The sequence below is a fragment of the Ctenopharyngodon idella genome, chromosome 14 (genome assembly GCF_019924925.1).
Source record: "Ctenopharyngodon idella isolate HZGC_01 chromosome 14, HZGC01, whole genome shotgun sequence".
In the NCBI taxonomy this organism is placed as follows: Eukaryota; Metazoa; Chordata; class Actinopteri; order Cypriniformes; family Xenocyprididae; genus Ctenopharyngodon; species Ctenopharyngodon idella.
The window spans coordinates 19653801-19674359 of record NC_067233.1 but is presented as its reverse complement, the minus strand read 5'-3'; the positions used below and the strand labels follow the sequence as shown (position 1 = coordinate 19674359).

Below are 20559 nucleotides of genomic sequence, written 5' to 3'. Positions count from 1 at the left end.
AATGTACTGCAAATGACAAAGCAGAACTGATATAGCGCTCAACTCTAAATCCATATTTTATCACATTTGGGGGCTTCTTTACTGTTTGAATGTTCAGGAGTTCAGGAGTGGAAAAAATACTCATGGACTGTTTCCCTTATAAAACTGTGACATCACAAATGTGCTCACCTAAGCTATCATCACACATATCTCTATTTGGACCACCAAAGTTTATGAGACAGACATACTGTAGACTCTCCCCCTGAAATGTGGATGTTTGAATGGGGTGTTGCCTGCTGTGTTTTAGCTGCAGGGTTGGGTTGGGGGGAGATGTTGCGTCACACTAGGCTGGTTTTAAGGACTCCATGATGTAATGGGGAGTAATGCCAGCAGAGGAGCAAAGCTCTGAAAGCAGTCAACCATGCACGGAAGGCAGACACCGTTGCACCGCGTCTATATGCTGCATTAAACACACCCATACATAGTATCACACAGAACAGAATGGTACTGGATTTTTAATAAAAGGCTGTTTATATTAGCTTTGAGCATATATGCAGATATAATCTCTCTGGCATGTTGTGATCAGTACTGTATATTGGTCCGTGTAGAGGGGATGAAATGAGAGGCAACCTTTGAGTAAAGAACAGCAAACATAAAAGAATACATAAAAGAATTGTAAGTGCTTGAAACAAAAAAAAATATAGCATGTTTTTAAATCCCATTATATTGTCATCATGTGGAATTGCACCTTGTGATGCTTTGTTTAGTTTGTTACAATCAGATTAAGATTGTGGTTTCAGTGTCATATGGATATTGTTGGTCTCAAGGTAATTGTTTTGCCGTATTGGACTGATCGTCTTCTGTCTCTTTTTCTGTCCGCTAGGCGTCCCCACTCCAAGTATGGAGATTTTGCGGCACACGCTCAACATGCTGGTCCGAGAGCGGAAGATCTACCCCACCCCAGAGGGTTATTTCATTGTCACCCAGCAGACATACTTCATCACACCTTCCCTCATTAGGACTAACAGCAAGTGGTACCACCTAGACGAAAGGATACCAGAACGCGTGCAGCAGCAGCAGCAGCAGCCATGTACCTCTCCTCATTCGGGTACAATGACACCCTCCACATCTGGATGCGTCCGGGAAAGAACTCACCACAAGAACCACAGTGATTCCTACAACAACAGCTACCGGGAGGACATGCCTAGCACACATACCTCAACCTTACAGAGAAGGTCTAAGGAGCATAAAGAGGTTTCTCCTGTGTCTCCGCCCCCTCAGCAGCCATCAGAGAAGAGTAAGAGTGCGCTTAGTTTTCCATTTAAAACAGAGACAAACAGTAAACACAAAGATGGAAGCAGCAGCAGTGGGGAGAAGCAGTCTAAGAAGTTTGGACTGAAGCTCTTCAGGTTGAGCTTCAAGAAGGACAAGACAAAACATCTAGCCACGTTTTCCGCCCAGTTCCCACCTGAGGAGTGGCCACTGCGAGACGAGGAGACACCAACCACCGTTCCCAGAGAGGTGGAGATGGAGATCATCCGTCGGATTAACCCAGATCTCACGGTGGAAAACCTTGCTCGCCACACAGCAGTAATGAAACGATTGGAGGAAGAGAAGGCACAGAGGAACAAAGCGAACTCCTCGGCTCAGCAAAGTGCACGCAGCAAGAGGAGCCGCAGCCACCGAAAGACCCAGCAGAGCAAGGCCTCACGTTCACATAGCAAAACACGAGCGTCCAGGGGGGATCCATCTGAAGGATCCAACCTGGACATATCCTATGACCGGGATTACAGATTCTACAGCTCCTCATTAGTACGTTCTCCACGCGAAACCATGATGTCCATGGAGCGGAATAGGGGGAAGTATATGGTTCACAGCAACCCCAATATTGTGGAGTCTCACTTTACAACCGCTCCAGAGTGGGATGTTTCTGGGGAACTGGCAAAGCGACGGACAGAAATGCCATTCCCAGAACCCTCTAGGGCACAGTCACATTCCAAAGTCCACCGAAGTCATAGTCATACACAAGAGAGAAAGTCACGAAATGAGAGGTCAGACAAGGCCAAAGAAAGGTCACGCTCCATGGACAACTCCAAGGGACCTCTTGGTGGTCCATTTTTAGGTGGCCCAGAGGAATTTGAGTGCAGTCCCGATGACAGGAGTCGGTACTACACTGACGATGGTACTTTGAGGGCATCTGCGCAGGCGACCCACTATTCCCGCATTATGCTCTCTGCTGCTAGATTACACTCTGACATTTGTGTGCCTGATGTTGGAAGAGGATCCTCAGAGGATGCTGTGCTTTACCGGACGCTGGAGAAGAGTAAAAGCAGGGATAGTCTTCCTGCTTACAATGACCTGAAGTCTTGCTCTCCCAAAACACCTGCGGATGACTATTTCCAGTGTACTGCGGCAAATGAAGTCTCTCTTTCTGCCCCATCGTCTCTTGTAAAACCCAGCCATGACTTTACGGATAGTGTCTGGAAGGGGATCTCCTCTGACCGACTGACCCCTCATCTACCACCACCTCACCCTATAGAATATAAAGAGGAGACAGCCAAGGGACAAAGTAGTATTCCTATAGCGACAACGAGCCAAACTCCTGAGCACCTCCCCAATGGACGATTGTTACACCAACACAATCCCGACTCAGGTGACTTGGACAAAATGCCAGAGGTTTACAGCCAAGAGACTTTGTTTAAACCTCCAGACTATGTGGAGAGCAGCTTCTCAAGGCCAGGTACGATAGGTAAGTCCCCTCACACCAAGTCAGCAGAGGTCCTGGAGACTCAGGAGCATTTTGATAAACCTCTACCACTGACCGTGCCACCATCCTCGGCTCAGGAGCAGGCTTCATGTGCAGAAACCACCTTTGACTATTACAATGTGTCGGATGACGACTCTGAGGAGACAAGTCATAAGACCCGAGTGGAGGAGAAAGTTCTAGAAGAGGGAGGGACAATGCAATGGCTGCTGGAACGTGAGAAGGAGCGGGATTTGCAGCGGAAGTTTGAGAAGAACCTTACCTTTCTAAGTCCCAAGGAAGGTGAGGGCAACAACAGCCAAAAATCAGTCCATTCTACCCGACTGGACAGTATGGACTCCAGCAGTGTGACTGTGGACAGTGGATTTAATTCCCCACGGTAAGGCACTCAGGGCCAATTTAAGGGTTTGTTTCATTTGTTGTGTTGGCAATAGGGTGTGTCTGAAATTAGGGTTATGCTATTCTATGAATAGACATATCCTTGTTTTTAACTCAGTGTTAACTCACAGGAACATTTAGGGTTTTTTTTGCTTTTATAGACATTACAGAATTCCGTAGAGCCTTAGTTTAATCCCAGTTGTGCAAGCCTTACATTTTCTTATTTTAAGCAGCAGTAACCACCTCTGTGAATGACATTAAGGCCAGAAACATACTCTATGCAAGTACAAAAACACCAGTGCTTGGCCAATGCATTGTAAGCATGCTCACCTATTATACATACTTAACATGCATTCTTGCTGTGGCGGTAACAAACTTCAGTAACTTGATAGAGTTCATTTAAAATGTCATGTGCCATTCAACCTCTGGGTTATATTTCAGGTAACTAGCTATAAATACGTCAACAGTTACCTAACTGTTACTTGCTTAGCAAGACACTGTTAAAATTGTTGTTCTGCCACAACAGTAGTTGACCTGAAATATAACTTTCTACTATAGTGGCCCTTGCAGAAGTGATGAGAATGAATTTTACATGTTGCATTACAAATTACTTTCTGACACATTTTGCAATGCTATGGTTCATACTTGCATAGAGTATTTTTGGGGGGCTTAATGCTACTCTACTATGTATCAGGTTTTCACTAAAATGGGAGAGGCCCTAACATGTGAGAGGTACTTAATATACCTTAATGTAGGTCAACCACTACCAGTTTTATAACTGCAATCTTTGAAAGGGTTTACACCATTTGTTTTTGTTTGGTTTTGTTTTAAACTGATTTTTTGTTTAAATGTGTTGTTTTGGGTGCTCCTTTTGTCATTTTTGTCTAAATGAACATTGTTTGTATTTTAAGGCTGCATTGTTGCAATGTGTGTTCTCAACCAGAATCCATTGGGTTAATTGACATTGTTCTCAAAATTATCACAATATAAAATGGATAAGCACATCTCTGTCACTTTATCTATTGATATGTTTGAGGCCTTACTTAAATAATAAATTGCCTTGAGCACATGATGCAACTTGTGCAACTTTATGTCCTGACGTTATCCTTGTCCTCCCCTTCAACCTGCACCCAAACCCTTTTATCTCATCTTCCAAATGTCTGAAACTTCTCATACTACAAACTTCCAGTAGATGTTTTCATGCTCAGATATTGCAGTCCAATAATATTGACTCAGAAAACACTTTGCAAAGTTGGATGCAAAGTCTGTTTTGCAGGCAAAAATCCAACAATAAAAAAAGACTCATCATCCAGATTGATATAAAGAAGTTTGTGATGTCCACTTGAGGGAATATACCAGGTTTTAAAAATCAGACTTCTTGAACTGCTGAAATTGATGAAGTTGATATTTTCTGACTGCGTTTAGAAACAAATGTGATTGGGTGAAAAAAAAAAAAAACAAGCACTGTACTGTTACTCAGGTCATCCTGTGAGGCAGAGCGTGGTAAGAACACTTCACTGTAGTGACGGCGACCACGCTCAGTGCCAAAAGACTGAGACATTTCAAACATTTGAGGAACAAAATGTTGCCCCCATGTTTAGTTTTGTTTTTAATTGTGATATTTTTTTATTTTTATTTTTTTTCCCCAAATTAAAGTATGTTGTTTTTCATACAGTGGTTCAGTTGTAGTTTTTACCTTCTGTGTGTGTGTGTTTTTATATATATTTGTTTTGTGCAGTTCCTTCCTGTGTTTTCATTCTCCCCTCTTGCATTTTGGTGGCAAGCCATGTTCAAAACATCATAGAAAAGGGAAATGGTATGTGTCAAACAGCGGTATGTCAAAAAACACTAAACTATTGTCCAAACATTATAAAAACCATTGCAAATATTATTATATTAGTTCTTTAATAGGTACACTCATAAAAAGGGATTTATTATTTAGGAGTTTTTACAGTGATGTATTCGAATGGGTTTATTTATTTATTTATTGCATTTTGTGTGTATATATATAATATATATATATATATATATATATATATATATACAAAATTAAATTATATATAATTTAACACATCCGACAGTTTTTTGAAAGCCTCTATAAAATTTATATTTATATACTACTGTACTACTAATAACAAACAAAATAGACATGAAACATACATAAAATATTGATTGCTAACTTCCAAATCTGACAGAGTAGGACCTATATATGAGTTTACAGTTTTTACAGTAATATATTTGAATGGGTTGAAATTTGATCATGACACTGATGTTTAATATATGTGCTGGTTATTTAAAGATGAATGAACTAGTTAGAGTTGGAGCTGAGCTGTGTGTCACTGGAATGAATTCCACTTGCATTTGATTGCCCAAATTTGAAAGGGGAATCTAAATTTAATCAGTCACATTTAAAATGAACCAATTAATGTGACATTTTCAAATGATTTTTGTTTATACAACCTCTCATATAGTCCTGCATCTTACATTAGGCATGTTTGGGCTCTTTGAGAGAAACGTCTATTGGCACGGGCGCTTTTAGAGTCAACATAGAAATCCATGAATCATCACCTTTTATAAATATTCTGTCCTTTCAGGTTTGTATTCCTCGTTTTACTTTACTTTACGGTTTACATTTTTTTCTTACTTTTTTTTGCTTCCATACTGTCCTTTCTCTTTTCTATTTACTTTTCATTTAGTATCAGAGTTTTGCAAAATTCTGAATGAAGTTGGAATTTAAAGTGAAGGTATTCAAAGAAATTCAACACGATCACTCTGAAGAAACTTCATTAATCCAATACAACATTTGTATAATCATTTCTGTTTTGTCGCAAACATATATACTTTATTTATTCATTTATTTATTTATCACTACTGTTTAAAGTTTTGGGGTAATTTAAAAATAATAATCCTTTTATTCAGCAAAGGTGCATTCAATTGAGCAAAATTGACAGTGAAGATATTTATAATGTTACTATTTGAAATAAATGTTCTTTCCATTCTAACTTCAAAGAATCCTGAAAAATCTCATGGTTTCCAGAATTTAATTCAAAGAAATTCAACAGTCTCTCAGCAGGAATTTAATCACTCCAATACAGTGTTTGCGACAAAACAGAAATTATTACATGATTCATTTTGACATTTATTCCATGTTATAAAGAATACTTTTTTTTTTCTTATTGACCTATTGGACATATTTTTCTAAACTAAGCTCAAGGAAAATCATCACAGTTCTCTAAAAATTTTTAATTTTGCTTTACAGCACCACAAGCATTGTCCACTGCATTGTTTTCCGATAACTTGCTATTATTGATATTGACAGGAACAGTTTTTTATGCCTCCATTTTGAATTTCATTCCATTTTAATTCTACTTCTTGCAGTCTAATTCAAATTCTACATCCTGTTCGCAACTTCAAATTCAGGAGTTTATTTGCAATTAAATTGGCATTCTCAGTTCAGTTCTGGGCTGTATTTCTCAAAAGCATTGTAAGACTAAGTTGATCATAGAAAAATTGCCACCGATGGTCTCTACGATCAACTTAGACTTAAAATGCTTTTGGGAAACGCAGCCCTGAATAGTACACAACCTTGATCAGCACTAATAACGAGATTGCGATTGTTAATCTTTGATAAACCCCCATCTGTGTTCCTCTTTCAGCATGTTACTAATCAATTTTCCATTTCTGCTTTCTTCATAACACTTTCATTCTTTTTCCCTTTATGTCCTTCTATACTGCTTCAGCACACGGGAAAGCCTTGCTTCGAACACCTCGAGTAATGTGGAAAATAGCAGGCGTCAGAATATGGCTTTGAGTCCAGGACACATTGGCACCAAAAGACCCCCGCCTCCCTACCAGCCCCCCAGCTTTCGTACCATCCGTGAGCCGCCCGCCAACCGCACGGAGAAACAGGCCTCCATCACCAGTGTCTAGTGATGGGGACCGTTAAACTGAACTTCACCAGGACTGTTACAATCTTACAGGCTGGACCTTCTGAGCTCGTGTGACGCCTGTTCCAGCTGTAATTTCAAATAGAGATGTGTTTCAAAAAACGCAGTTCATCATGATCACTGGAGGTATCTTTTACTCTTTTTTTTTTTTTTTTTTTTTTTTTTTTTTTTTTTGATATTTGTAACAAATACTGCTGCAGACAAACACGTCACTTCATTAGGACTAAATTTACGATGATCTGCAGTCACGTTTGGGATAAAATCCTTGATCAAACTTAGGTGTCCTTTATAGCTTAATGTATCCACTACGGGTCTTAACTGTCTTCTGATCCAAACTTGGCTGCGTTGCCTCTGCCTATTCATTCATCGCTGCGTCTAGCGTTTCATTCTGTACGCTCAGGTCCCTCTGAACTCTGCTGACTTACTGTCTCATATTTGCTGGCCGTAACTTGAAGGCCACGATAATCTCCTTGGAAATCTAAACAAGCTCATCTGTTTCCGCTGGAATCGTTTCACTGCATCCTTGTGTATCGTCCACTGTCCTGGGATTTTTCTGGGATGTTTGTAGTTTATTGAAACTTAACAAAACATACCACCATCAAGGCATTATTTGTTTAGAAAAAAAATACCAATTTAAATATTACTGGTGCTTTCTCAATGAATGGACCGTTATTCTTTAAAAAAAAGAAAAAAAAGTTGGAATCCATTTTTTTTTTCTTTCAATTTTCTCTTTTAACCAGGTGCTCAACTACTAGACAACACAGAATACACACATTGCTACCTCCACTATTTGTACAGTCGTAGAGGGAGACAAGAGTGACATCCACCCCCCACCCCAGGTCCACTGTATTAGACAAACCACTATCAGCTTGCAAACTGTGAATGTACTGCTAGTGCTTTTCAATCACATGTCGATCATAAAGCGTTAGTAACCTACTGTTCTCATACTATTAGAGCCGAATCTCATTGTAACAGAGAGGAGACTTGTGTAGAGTTTGGAATCATATAGGACCCATATAGAGTGGATAATTTAGAACTTCATATCTCTGATATGTCCATTGTTATGTTATATAATAACATATACTATTATTATTTGTTATTATGATTACTATTATTATTATTATTATTATTATTATTATTATTATTACAATTACTTTTTTCAGTTCTTTTAGTACACAAATTCATGGAATAGAACATATTTTCTATATTTCACTGATTCTTGAGATGTGGGGCAAAACGTCAATTTTATCTGGTGAATAGTTTTGAAAAATTATTTAAAGAATATATAATGTAATACCGCTAATGTAAAAAAGATTTGTTTATTCAGCAAGGATTAAATTGATCAAAAGTGATAATAGACGTTTTTATAATATTACAAAACATTTCTGTTTCAAATAAGCAGCACAACTTTTTCAACAATGATATTAAAGGTACACTGTGTAACTTCTTTTTTGTTCAAAATTAACAACAGTTAAATGAGTCAATACATCATCAAACCTTCTTCCAAAATGTGTTTTTTGTCTTGATTCACTATGGTAAGCCTATTATAAGTGTTTATATTTTAGACCTGCTGGGTGGTTGTCGTGAGAAATTGCATACATACGTCACTCGACCATGTGTGTCTCATCATATCTGTAAGTAGAGAAAAGTTTCTCTGCTACTTTGAAGCATGTATGGTGTGGGAGTGGCACAGGTTAGTTGTCACAACAAGCAAGAAAGTTTGACACGGAGCAGCTAAATCTCCAAGCTCCAGAGAATCACCCATTTTAAAAAACGCCGAACAGAGGAGAGTCTGCTGGCAAAAAGACAAACATGACAGCTCGTAATAAAATGAGAATCAACATTGGCTTGGCTTTTCGGAGATGGCGACAAATGTTGATTTGAAATGCTGTAAAAGTGATGCAGAGATGGCATTATAAATAGTGCTGATTAGGCACTTTTTTAACTGATGATCGGTATCTGTCCTTAGCCAGATCCTTATAACGTCATCTGTCACACAGTTGTCATGCAGTAGGTGGCAGTATGCTGCTTTAAGCAGCTTTGCCAACCACCATTAAAAGGAAAAGAAGCTTTTGTGTGTGTGTGTGTGTGTGTGTGTGTGTGTGTGTGTGTGCGCGCATATATATATATATAACACAAATTCCCCATTTGTGTAATTGTGCTGTTAAATGTTTTAGTGTGCTAAATATTCAATGACTTGGATCGGATTGGAGACACAAAAAAAAAAAACGTAGGAACATACCTAGTTTTTATTACTCAACAGGCGAGTAAGTTATTTTACTGAACAGATAAATTGCCATGAACTTCATTCATTTTTATTTCATTTTAAAGCATTATCTATTGTGAAGGGTCATATTCATCTGCACACTCAGAACCGAAGCACAAACAAAACTTGTTTTGCACAAACAAAAAATTTACATGGTGTACCTTTTTAAGAAATGTTTTTTGAGCACCAAATCAGCATATTAGAATGATTTCTGAAGAATAATGTGACACTGGATTGTAATATTATACAATATTACAGTTTTTATTATATATAAAATTAATGTAGGTAATTATACTTATTCCCTGACCATAATTTGCCATCTTACAGATTGTAATAAAATTGTTTGGGATAGTTTTAGATAATTTCCTATAGAGTCCTATTAGCAACCTAGTAGCAACAGCAAAAAAATAAAGTGGCTACTGCAATTAACTTGTGTGGTTGTTTTGTCAACAAAATATGGTTATGATAGTGTCATTTTCTTCCTACTTAAAGTTAAATGCTAGATTTGTCTGTTTTTAATACATATTTGCCATTAGTCATTTCAAATATGTATCATAAATATTGACAAATCTAGCAAATCATGTCGCATCATGACAGTACACATTTTGTAACTGACAGCATTGACCTGTGAATGAGTTATATATAAATGATTTATAAAACAGCAACCAAGCCAAAGTAAATGCCTCTGAACATGTGCAAGTTAATACAAAATAATTATTTGAGGTATAAAATTTTGTTCTGTGTCCTGTTTTGTCCCAGTATTCAAGAATCAGTGACTTAAGTTTTTAAATAAGTTATTTAATAAGTCTGAAAGAATAGCTTCTTTTTTTTTTTTGTGAAATGATGTTCACTGCTCCATTTAGTGAACGTCTGTCATATTTCATCGGAGTACGAGTCCCCTCATGAGTTCTAGAGGACTGTAATATGTCACGCTCTCGAATAAAAGGATAAACTGCAGCCAGGACTACCTTGTTATACCATTTTTGCACTAATGCCTGTTCTCTGGTGACTGTAAAAAGAAAAAGGAAAAAAATCATCCGAATGGATGTTCTGTTTATAATGAACATATTTCATACGAAATACTGATAGTCCATGAAATGTCTTCCCTAAACATGATGGATTTCTTATGGTTCTCAATAACATTGTTCCTTATTGTGACATTATGTCATTCTGTAAGAGATGGCTATCTGTCAAGCTAAGTATAAAAACCTACAAGGGGGATTTTTTTGGTAAAGTCTATAATATTTAAAAAAAAAAAAAAAAAAAAATCCCCATTTGTGTAGTTGTGCTGTTAAATGTTTTAGTGTACTAAATCCCTCCCTTGGGGATTGTGTAACTTTTTAAGACAATAAAATAACATGACATGTTTATAACTGTGTAATCTCTGTTGAGGTCAATGCCATGTTAGGTCTTTGGTGTCATGTAAATTGCAAAGCTTGAAGAATAATGGTCACATTAAGGTAAACTACCACAAATAACCACTAGAGAGCACTCAACAAAATCTTCAAAGCATTGACCTTGGACAAAACTTATTCCAACTAACAAATGTAAAAATGACAAAAATAATTCCTGCAAGGTTCAGAGTAGTACATGGTCAAAATAAAATTTCTGACTTTGGACAGCAATGCAAATCTTGATCTTTTTGGCACAACTTAAACTTTATCTTTCCCTCAAGATCTGCATTTTATTTTATATATATATATATATGTATATATGTGTGTGTGTGTGTGTGTATATATACATATATATATGGCACAAAATGCATTCAATGACTACATCTTTGAAATTACATTAATTCTTTTCTTACTTCGACACAAATGCCAAAACTCAGTGTACCTACAGACCAATTTGCACATGCTTACATACTGTTTTCAAGATTGTTAAACTTAAGTTCAAAACGATAACATAATACAAAATTTTATATGATTAGCAAAGGTTTTCACCCAGCAAACACTTTGTCAGTTCTGAAAGAATGAGTTGATTTGAGACATGAATGAAGTGTTTTGGTAGATTTAGTGCATTTTGAATGTGAAAGCATCTAATTAACTGTTGTGCCAAGATGAAGCTGGTTAGGAAAACCATGTGAAGATTTTTGAAAAAGTGACCTAAGTATTGAGAAATGGGTCCTAGCAATTTGTAAAAAAAAAATATTTTGTAAGAATCAAAAGCCCAATGTGTCAAAAGAAATCAGAAACCTCTGAGGTTAACCGTAGTGCTCTTGCTTCATTTCCTGTTGCGATTGCTTTCATCTTGGGTGTTTTGTGAAGTTTGAAATGGCTGAAATTTAAGACTAATTTAAGCCTTTTCTAGATGCATATTGCTCGATTATTGAACTTACAAAAAACATGGCTGTTATGACAGCATAAAGCACAACGGACACATTTGGGAGTTTATTCAGCAATACATGTTTGATATTGCATTTGAGATACAGCTGGTTTGAAAAGTACAGTGCAGCAACTGAGAGATTCATCTTTTCTACCACAAAACAAACCTCAAATCTTCCATTGTGCGTTCGGAAGAAGCATTAGCAACTTTTTCCCCTGCATCCAAATATGCTCAAAAATGAGGAAGAGGCACGCTTACATTAACGGAATGATCACAATATACTGTGGAAATTCATAGTGTGCAAAATGTAGATTCCAAGACTAGTAGCTCAAAAATATTCTGTAAAATGCACTCAAATCTAAAATGCACTGTTAAAAATGGTTAATTGCTAATCTATTCAGCAGAGTTGAAAGTGAACCACACAAAGCTCAATTCAGTGTTTTGGAATTAAATTAAAAGTTATATAATTAAATACAGAATAACAAAACTAAAGTAAAACACAAAATATTTAACTAAACTGCCTATCTAAAATCACAACACATGTAATGTTTGTATCAGTATCATGGTAAACAATGTGCTGTTATCTTGTCCTCCTTTGCTATTTGGTTATTTGCTGTGTCATCACTGCACATGTGGATCTGAGGTAATGTATGTTAAATTCAGCTATTCTGAATGGAATGGCTGTCTAGCATGCATGTAACAGCAAAAGGAAGGACTGATAACTAAAGTACATGACTGCAAGAGAAATACTTCACATATTTGAGCTACTGAGAATTATGTGCTTATATGGATGAAATATGTTCAGAAGAATGTGTTTTGCACTAGTGTGTTCACAGGTCACATGATGACAAACTTCTGTACAGAACCATCACATGTTCATGACTGAAATGTTTCTGTATCCATGCTCTGTGTGTGTGTGTGTGTGTGTGTGTGTGTGTGTGTGTGTGTGTGTGTGCGCGCGCATCTAATTCACAATTGCAGATGAGCACATCTTGTTGATTCCACACAGTCTGGATCCTCTGTACAGGTAATAGTAACCCTATAAAATAAGTATAGGAAAAACTTTGTGATAATAGACATTGCATAGTCTACAGACATACTTATAAGTTAGGAGCAGGACCAAATGTTTTTAAGAATTGATGTGTGATGATTTGGCAAAAAGTCTACATGTATAAGTAATGTTATACTCTGATTGCAAATAACACAATTTTTAGATCCTTTTCCATTAATAATTTTCTAACAATCAAAACATGTTTAAGTGTGCCATATTAAGCTAATTTAAAGGTTCCAAAGTTTGTTCTGGAGGTCTCCTACAATAGGTTTAATTCTCTCACAATATACACTGCAACATTAAAGGTTTAGTTCACCCAAAAATGAAAATTCTGTCATTAATTACTCAACCTCACATCGTTCCACTCCTGTAAAACCTTCGTTCATCTTCGGAAAACAAATTAAGATATTTTCATAAAATCCAATGGCCTGCATCGCCAGCAAGACAGTTAAAACTTTCAATGCCCCGAAAGCTACTAAAGCTTCTAAACCACTGTAGTCACACAAACTGTTTTAAATATGTCTTTAGTAGCTTTCTGGGCATTGAAAGTGTTAACTGTCTTGCTGGCAATGCAGACCTCACTGAGCCATCGGATTTCATCAAAAATATCATCATTTGTGTTCCGAAGATGAATAAAGGTCTTACGGGTGTGGAATGACATGAGGGTGAGTAATTAATGACAGAATTTTCATTTTTGGGTGAACTAACCCTCTAACTTCTTTTCTTACATTGTCTGAAACAGTTCGATAAAGGATTTGGTCTCTCTTAACCCCTCCTTTTTGAAAGTCTGGTCTGATTGGTCAGATGGCCAAGTCTGTTTTGACAGGTCGACCGCTTACAGCACGTGTCGGAAAAGAAACACCCATTACTATATCTGAATTTCAGCTCTGGATCTGCATCTTCTCGACATGTCAACAACATGAACCAAACTCTCCCAGTCTCAGCTACATCTACAGTGTTTGAGGATCAAAGTAGATGTTGTTCACGGGCAGCCAATGAAGACCATAGGCTGGCATTATGCACATTTGTAACAAACCAACGTAGGTTTGAGCAGGAGGCAAGACTGGAATTACTGACGACTCATTTCAGGCAGTTCAGAATAGTAACTTTCTTTCGTTTCCAGCATCAGTCAAGAATGAAAGTCTACAGAGGCCATGCAGTATTAATTTTTTCATATAATAATGATCTCTGCTATTTTCTTAATATATGGCGTGTGTGACTGAGGTACAAGCAGAACTTATTTTATTTGCACGTGATATAGCACATTCAGGTGATTTGTTTTTCGTACCTGCTCTCCATAGTCCTCTCCCCAGCTGTTCTTGATGGCCCAGAATGGAACGCCATTACCTGCACACAAAAGCAGAAAAAACTATACTTAGCATCACTTTGAGCACTATGCAACTCTGTTGCTTGATTCTACATTGCTGTAAATGTCTATTTTGAAACGGTCATTTGCAAAGCCTTGCCATTAAATGCCTGAAGTTTAGATCCGTATCAGTACAAGCTATTAAAATTAATATAACTCACGTTGTCCATATCCCACAAGCAGCACAGCATGATCAATCATCCAGGGGTTGCAGAAGATTTTTAGAGGATGAGACACTCCCTTTCTGTAGAACTAAAGACAAGATCAACAAAATGTTTAAAAAGGGCAACTTCAGCTAGTAACCAGATAAAACAGCATTTTGATTTTGAAGTACCAGACATATGTATGCTTGAATCTACAGAAACGTGTGCTGCTGTTTTTTAAACTGTTTTCATATCTAATTATATCTCTCATTATTACACGCTGTATATTTAACTGTTGTATATGCTGAAGTGTACTACAAACTTTTTCAAATTTTTGCCCAGAACATTATAGGGCAATATATTTACATAACACATTTATGCACGCTAACAGTAAATTTTTCCAATGCATTTATGTTACCTGCATGGCAAAAGCATTGAGGGCAGCAGACACTGGACCATTCTCAGCCAACCAAGCAGCAATCTCTACAACACATGATAAGAATCAAGACATTTTAGATTAAAAGACAGACTGGAAACGCACACTACCATTTAAATGTTTGGGGTCAGTATAATTGCTTTTTTTTTTTTTTTTTAAAGAAATTAATACTTTTATTCAACAAAGATGCATTCAACTGACCTGATGGCAAAGAAATTTATAATGTTGAAAAAGATTTATATTTCAAATAAATGCTGCTCTTTTTAACTTTCTATTCATCAAAGAATCCTGAAAAAATCTGTTTCCACACAAATAAGCAGCACAATCATTTTCAACAATAAATGTTTCTCGAGCAGCAAATCAGCATATCAGAATGATTTCTGAAGGATCATGTGACACTGAAGACTGGAGTAATGATGCTTTACCATCACAGGAATCAAAAATATTTTAAAATATATTCAAATAGAAAACAATTTTATTGAATTGTAATAATATTTTGCAATATTACTGTTTTACTGTAATTTATCAAAGAAATGCAGCCTTGGTGAGCAGCATTAAAAAAACAATCTTACCGACCCCAAATTTTTACACACAGGGCTTAGATTAAGCCAGGATTATAAACATGCCTTAGAAAAAAAATACATTACTGGTGTGCATCTTGAGACAAAACAATGGCACTGACATATTTTAAGATATGTTAGTGCAAGTTGCCTCAGTTAAAACAGCTCAAACATGCATTTTAGTCTGGGACTAGACTTGAGGCTTGTCTGTGAACCCGGGGGCTAGTGTGCTATAACTATCAATGGTACTGTTTATTCACATTTAAGTAAGATTACCTTATAGCTCATATTTCTTTCCAAATGCTCTGATTAAAAAAATGATATTTTTTAATTTCCTGCTTTAATTTCCTCTAGTGCAGGTATTTCCATCATCAGTGTTGTTTTAATGTCTTTAATTTAATTGTGTTTATTGACACATCTCTAGTTCTACCCTCATATTTTCATCTCTCTCACTCACCGTTTTCATCGTTGGGCAGCTCTACAGAGTTGTTAATGTAGGCGGCCACCTTTCCTGTAGAGAAATCACAGCTCTGCTTGTGTCCTGTGTAGCTGTAGTCTGTTTCTGTCTCAAGACCTCCTTTAAGGGTGAAAGAAAAAGCACGGTTATATTGGATATGTTTACTCTTACAGATTCCCAATAAGTTATTTGCTTTCTAGGGAATGACCGCCGCTCTGTTATTTCTCACCAAGCTTCTCGATGGCTTCATAAGCGTTAGACGGCAGCCCACCTCCACATGCTTGGTCCAGCCTATCGCAGTCCACTAATTCTGTGATGAGCAAACAAATGAATTTGTTAAATTCACATTGAGAATAACACTTTATACAATAATTCCTGTTTTATCTCATGTTATTTATGGTGTTTGCTAAGGCAAGGCATTCATCTGATGCCATTTGTGATATGGACAATAATGGCACTTCAAATCATGCAGCTTGTTGAGGAGAGGTTTGCTATTCCTTTTCCACATCACCCTAGCACAGTGGTGGCAAGTCTTCTCAAACAAGAAACATTTCTTTGTTTTTGAGGAAAAAACTGCACTACCTTTCAGAAGTTTAGCTTCGGTGAGATTTGTTTTGTTTGTTTTTTATTTTTTGAAAGAAGTCTCTTCTGTTCACCAAGGCTGCATTTATTTGATTAAAAATACAGTAAAAACAAATTGTGAAATATTACTACAATTCAAAATAACTGTTTTGTATTTGAATATATTTTAAAATGTAATTTATTCCTGTTATGCAAAGCTGGATTTTCAGCATCATTACTACAGTCTTCAGTGTCATGATCCCTCTATATATTATATTAGAAATCAGTTATGCTGCTTAATATTTTTGTGGAAACCGTGACTTTTTTCCCCCCACAATTCTTTGAAGAGAAAGTTCAAAAGAACAGCATTTATTTGGAACAGAAATCTTTTGTCAAAATATAATTGTCTTGTGTCATTTTTGATCAATTTAATGCATCTTTGCTGAATAAAAAAATTTATTTCTTTCAAAACAAACATCTTACTGGCCCCTTTTTTGAACGGTAGTGTAGTTTATATTTACCCTGCTCAGATAGGGAAAGCAGCTGTCCAGTTTTCTTGAACCACTGTCCCTCGATGTTTCCAGTCACAGAAAATGCCCAGCAAGAGCCACACATGCCCTGCAACAGACAATCCATTAAACTTTTTAAACAATTATAATAAACCACTTCATTTAAGTTTATTCTGCAGACATTCATATTTCACTGATTCACTCATCATTCATCATATTAACCTTAATTCAATGACCCCTTATCCCATTGTAAAGCACTTTGAGAGTACTAGTGCAACTAAAAGCACTATATATATATATAAATGCTTCATTCAATTACACCTACTGATTAATTCTAATCTAGCTGTCATACCTGATTCTTTACAGGGCTGACCGCCCCGTGGTCCCTCCAGTCCCAGCTGTCAGGAGCGGCCTTACTGGCCGGGGTTGCTGGTTTCATCTCCTTCTTCAAAGTCCACTGACTCAGCATTGGGTTCAGGTACATCATTCGGAACTCATCCTCTACACACATCAATACGATTAGTACATATTAGAGAGCCTTGCACGTGTGTGTTTTTGGGACAACAGGAATGCAAAAAATAAAAAATTATGATTCTGGTCTTGTCACTCTAAAACTGGACACTCTTTTTTCCCATATTTTCCTGAGCAATAAATGAGAATCTAAAAATCCATAAACATACCTGTGAGGTCACTGAATTTGGTGACCCCATACTCAGCTGACCCCTGTTCCAGGGATTGTAGCGTTTGTGCTGTTTTCATATTCTCCTGGAAAATGCGCAAACGCTTCTCTGCCTCTGTGGAGTTTAATGGATCAGTGGTTAATAAAGGACTTTTAATTGTGTATGTGCAATTCAAACAGCTATTAAATGACATACTACTATAAAAGACTTAACAGTTTACATTATGGTATCCATGTGATGGGTATTACACATTAATACATAATACATTAATAACAACTACAAACTAATCACTTGTTTATTAGTATTACTATTTATGAGTACCTGAGCAAATATTTTTATAATTTAATATAATTGTTTTCTATTGTAATATATTTTAAAATGTAATTTATTCAGAATCATTACTCCAGTCTTTAGTGACACTGACACTTTTTTCAGGATTCTTTGAATAGAAAGTTCAAAAGAACAGCATTTATTTGAAATAGAAATGTTTTGTAATATTATAAATGTCTTTACTGTCCCTTTTGATCAATTTAATGCATCCTTTCTGAATAAAAAAAACAATTTCTTACAAAACAAAAATCATACTGACCCCAAATTTTTGAATGGTAGTGTATATTTGTGTCTTACCTTCTTGGGAGCTATATGTTCGGTTATATGTGATCATAAAGTTTTTAAACAGTGTCAGAAGCTCCACAGTTTCCTGAAAACAGCAATAAAAAAAGTGAGGCATCTTGAAAAGGTCACAAATATTTAATTAACTTTTGCAAATATTTTATGACATATTTTAAGTGTACTTTGCATTACCTTCATGGGTTTGCCATGGGTTAGGGGTACAGATGCAACCTTTTTGAGCTCCTTTGAAACTAAGACATAAACAATATCAAGGTAACTACAAATACATGTTGGGTAGAAAACAATTAAAATTGGATGTATGATAAAAATAACTTTAAATCCTGTCTTAAAACATAATGATGAGTATGCATGTCCCTGTTTTACACCACTGCAGTATATCATGTGATGAAGACGATTTGGACTACATGAGGCAGACAGATCTGCCATCTGTCCCAGGCTACTGACCCGCAGGCTCGCATTTCTGTTTAAGTAGGGTGGATTTACTTTCCCAGGGAATGTCCCAAACCTCAAACAAACAAACCTCCGTCTGTGGGGAGACAGAGAATTGGTGTGATTTAGGAGAGAGGATGTGCATAGTACATTTCTAAGAACAGCATGTGTTTGCAGCAAATGGGCAGGTTCAAAATGTGGGGTTATCATACTGAATTTGTGCTACTGTTTATTTTGAACATGAAATCAAAATCGCATGCAATCCAACAACAAACAAAAAAAATCCCAACCTAAATGTACTGTATTTTACACTGTATTTTGACTATTAAGAAATGTACGTTTTGATGTTGTTGTTGTTTTTTAACCAACAGCAGAGTTTGCCATTACAGACACTGAGTAGTGACATTTTACATGGATTAAGGATTAGTGTTTGCTCACCTTCTGTTTGTGGGGCTCTTGGAAAAAATCACAGTTGTCCACAGTGCTCAGCTCTAGGGATTTCTTACACTGAGTGCTTCCAATCTCTACCATAATACTGTACCGAATACCTTTCACCAGCTGTGGAAGACACAGAACAGAAATTAAAGACACAAATCACTCTTTTTGAATAAGGGAATAACCATGGCTCTGTCAAATTACACTTCAATAAAGAAATCTTGGTAACACTTTACAATAAGTTCTCAATTGTTAACATCAGTTAATTCATTAACTAACATAAACTAACAATGTGCAATATACTTTTGCAGCAACTTTTGTTAATGTTTTAGTAAATGTTCATGTTAGTTTAGTGTATTAACTAACGTTAACAGATACCATTTCTGATGATAAAAATGTAGTAGTAAATGCTGAGATTAACATTAACTACGATAAATAAAGGCAGAAAAAATGTTCATTCTTAGTTCTTGTTAACTAATGCATTTAAGCGTTACCGAAATTAATACACTGGTTACATATATTTACTAGATAACGATTACCTTCTAATACTTTATGTACCTAAATACATTTGTTACACACAACAATTATATCACAAACCGCACGAATTTGTGGTATTTATAGAACAGTGGGCTTTAAACGACCTTTAAATACACCGTCCTAAAAACTTTGGTAAATGTTAATAATTGCGCAGCTTTTCTTTTATCTACTGTAATAAACTACTGCGCAAAAGGCGCGCAGTGTTGTGCTGCTTAATCCGCTCAACACTGTTATGTATTTGAGGCCTCTGCGCTTGTTTACGTCTAATCACATGAATGCGGTAAAAATAACTCCTTATAATAAACTTCATGTCCAGTATCGGAATTGCGAAAATAAATAAGTCATAATACATAAAACATTAACCATAATAAATATCAACAATAATATAAATAATTATATTATGTCTAAAGTTATTGTATGCAGAATTGTATATAATGGCTTTGCATCCGTTAATAACATTGTAGATATTAGATATTAATTCTACCTGTTTGCTGGCCGAAAGGATTTTGCTAACACGGCGTATGTGCATCGTGTTGGATCCCATATTATATCGTTCCTCAGCAAATTTCACTGCTTTCATAACCCCCGGGTCTGATTCCGACAGACGGACCGGCGATCCCGGAGCTCCGATAACCGGGCGATCTGGGCCATCTTCTATACCCAGAACCAAAGCGACCAGGACGCAGCAAGCGATCACGGGGTAACCGCGGTTAAAGTACATGTTGTCGAGCTCTTGGAACAGAAAGCAGCGACGATCTATCAGGTTTTTGTTTTTAGATCGTAAGCCTGCAGTGTTTTGTTGCTCCACACGGCAGTTCACTACGAGCCTCCCCGCACAAAGATGGAAGACTGATGATGCCCCTCTGTGTGGGGGCGGGACATGTTTCTTCAAAAGCTTAATAATAATAATAATAATAATAATAATAATTGCTTGTAATTATTATAAGACAGTTATTGGTTACAAAAGGAAACATTTCTTTTCAAGATGTAGGTAGGTAACGGAAGTATTTCCAACAATTTTTTTTTTAAATTATTATTTATACTTACTTAATTTTATTTATCTTTTCTTTTTTTTTTTAAACGAAAATTCACATCTCATCAAA

The 20559-nt window shown here is 36.5% G+C and overlaps 2 protein-coding genes across 5 annotated transcripts in view; one reads left to right on the top strand and one right to left on the bottom strand.

The window, feature by feature from the left end:
* The window catches only part of stox2b (storkhead box 2b), an 86818-nt gene extending 74195 nt beyond the window's left edge, over nucleotides 1-12623 (top strand). For 3 of the 4 annotated variants that reach the window (XM_051860731.1, XM_051860732.1, XM_051860734.1), the window contains exons 3-4: nucleotides 863-3122; nucleotides 6862-12623. In XM_051860731.1, coding sequence (XP_051716691.1) covers nucleotides 863-3122; nucleotides 6862-7051 — 2450 coding nt within the window. In that variant the 3' untranslated portion in view covers nucleotides 7052-12623. Of the gene's footprint in view, nucleotides 1-862; nucleotides 4792-6861 lie in introns of those variants that run through there. The other variant, XM_051860733.1, reaches the window with a different exon arrangement.
* On the bottom strand, nucleotides 11712-20319 carry ctsf (cathepsin F). The gene is made up of 14 exons (XM_051860764.1): nucleotides 19941-20319; nucleotides 18923-19042; nucleotides 18500-18581; nucleotides 18227-18285; nucleotides 18050-18122; nucleotides 17423-17536; nucleotides 17095-17243; nucleotides 16755-16851; nucleotides 15902-15982; nucleotides 15673-15792; nucleotides 14638-14702; nucleotides 14238-14328; nucleotides 13999-14057; nucleotides 11712-12698 (listed from the first exon to the last, which is right to left on the bottom strand). Exons 1-14 carry the CDS (start codon nucleotides 20175-20177, stop codon nucleotides 12624-12626), a joined length of 1422 nt encoding a protein of 473 aa, XP_051716724.1. The 5' UTR covers nucleotides 20178-20319; the 3' UTR covers nucleotides 11712-12623.
* Nucleotides 20320-20559: the final 240 nt, after the last annotated feature.

Coding starts and splice junctions, on each gene's coding strand:
- ctsf (XM_051860764.1), bottom strand. CDS start 20,177: ATGTACTTTAACCGCGGTTACCCCGTGATCGCTTGCTGCGTCCTGGTC. Junction 18,123..18,226: donor CCCATGGCAAACCCATGAAG/GTAATGCAAAGT, acceptor TGCTGTTTTCAG/GAAACTGTGGAGCTTCTGAC. Junction 14,703..15,672: donor GCTGCCCAACGATGAAAACG/GTGAGTGAGAGA, acceptor CATGTGTTGTAG/AGATTGCTGCTTGGTTGGCT.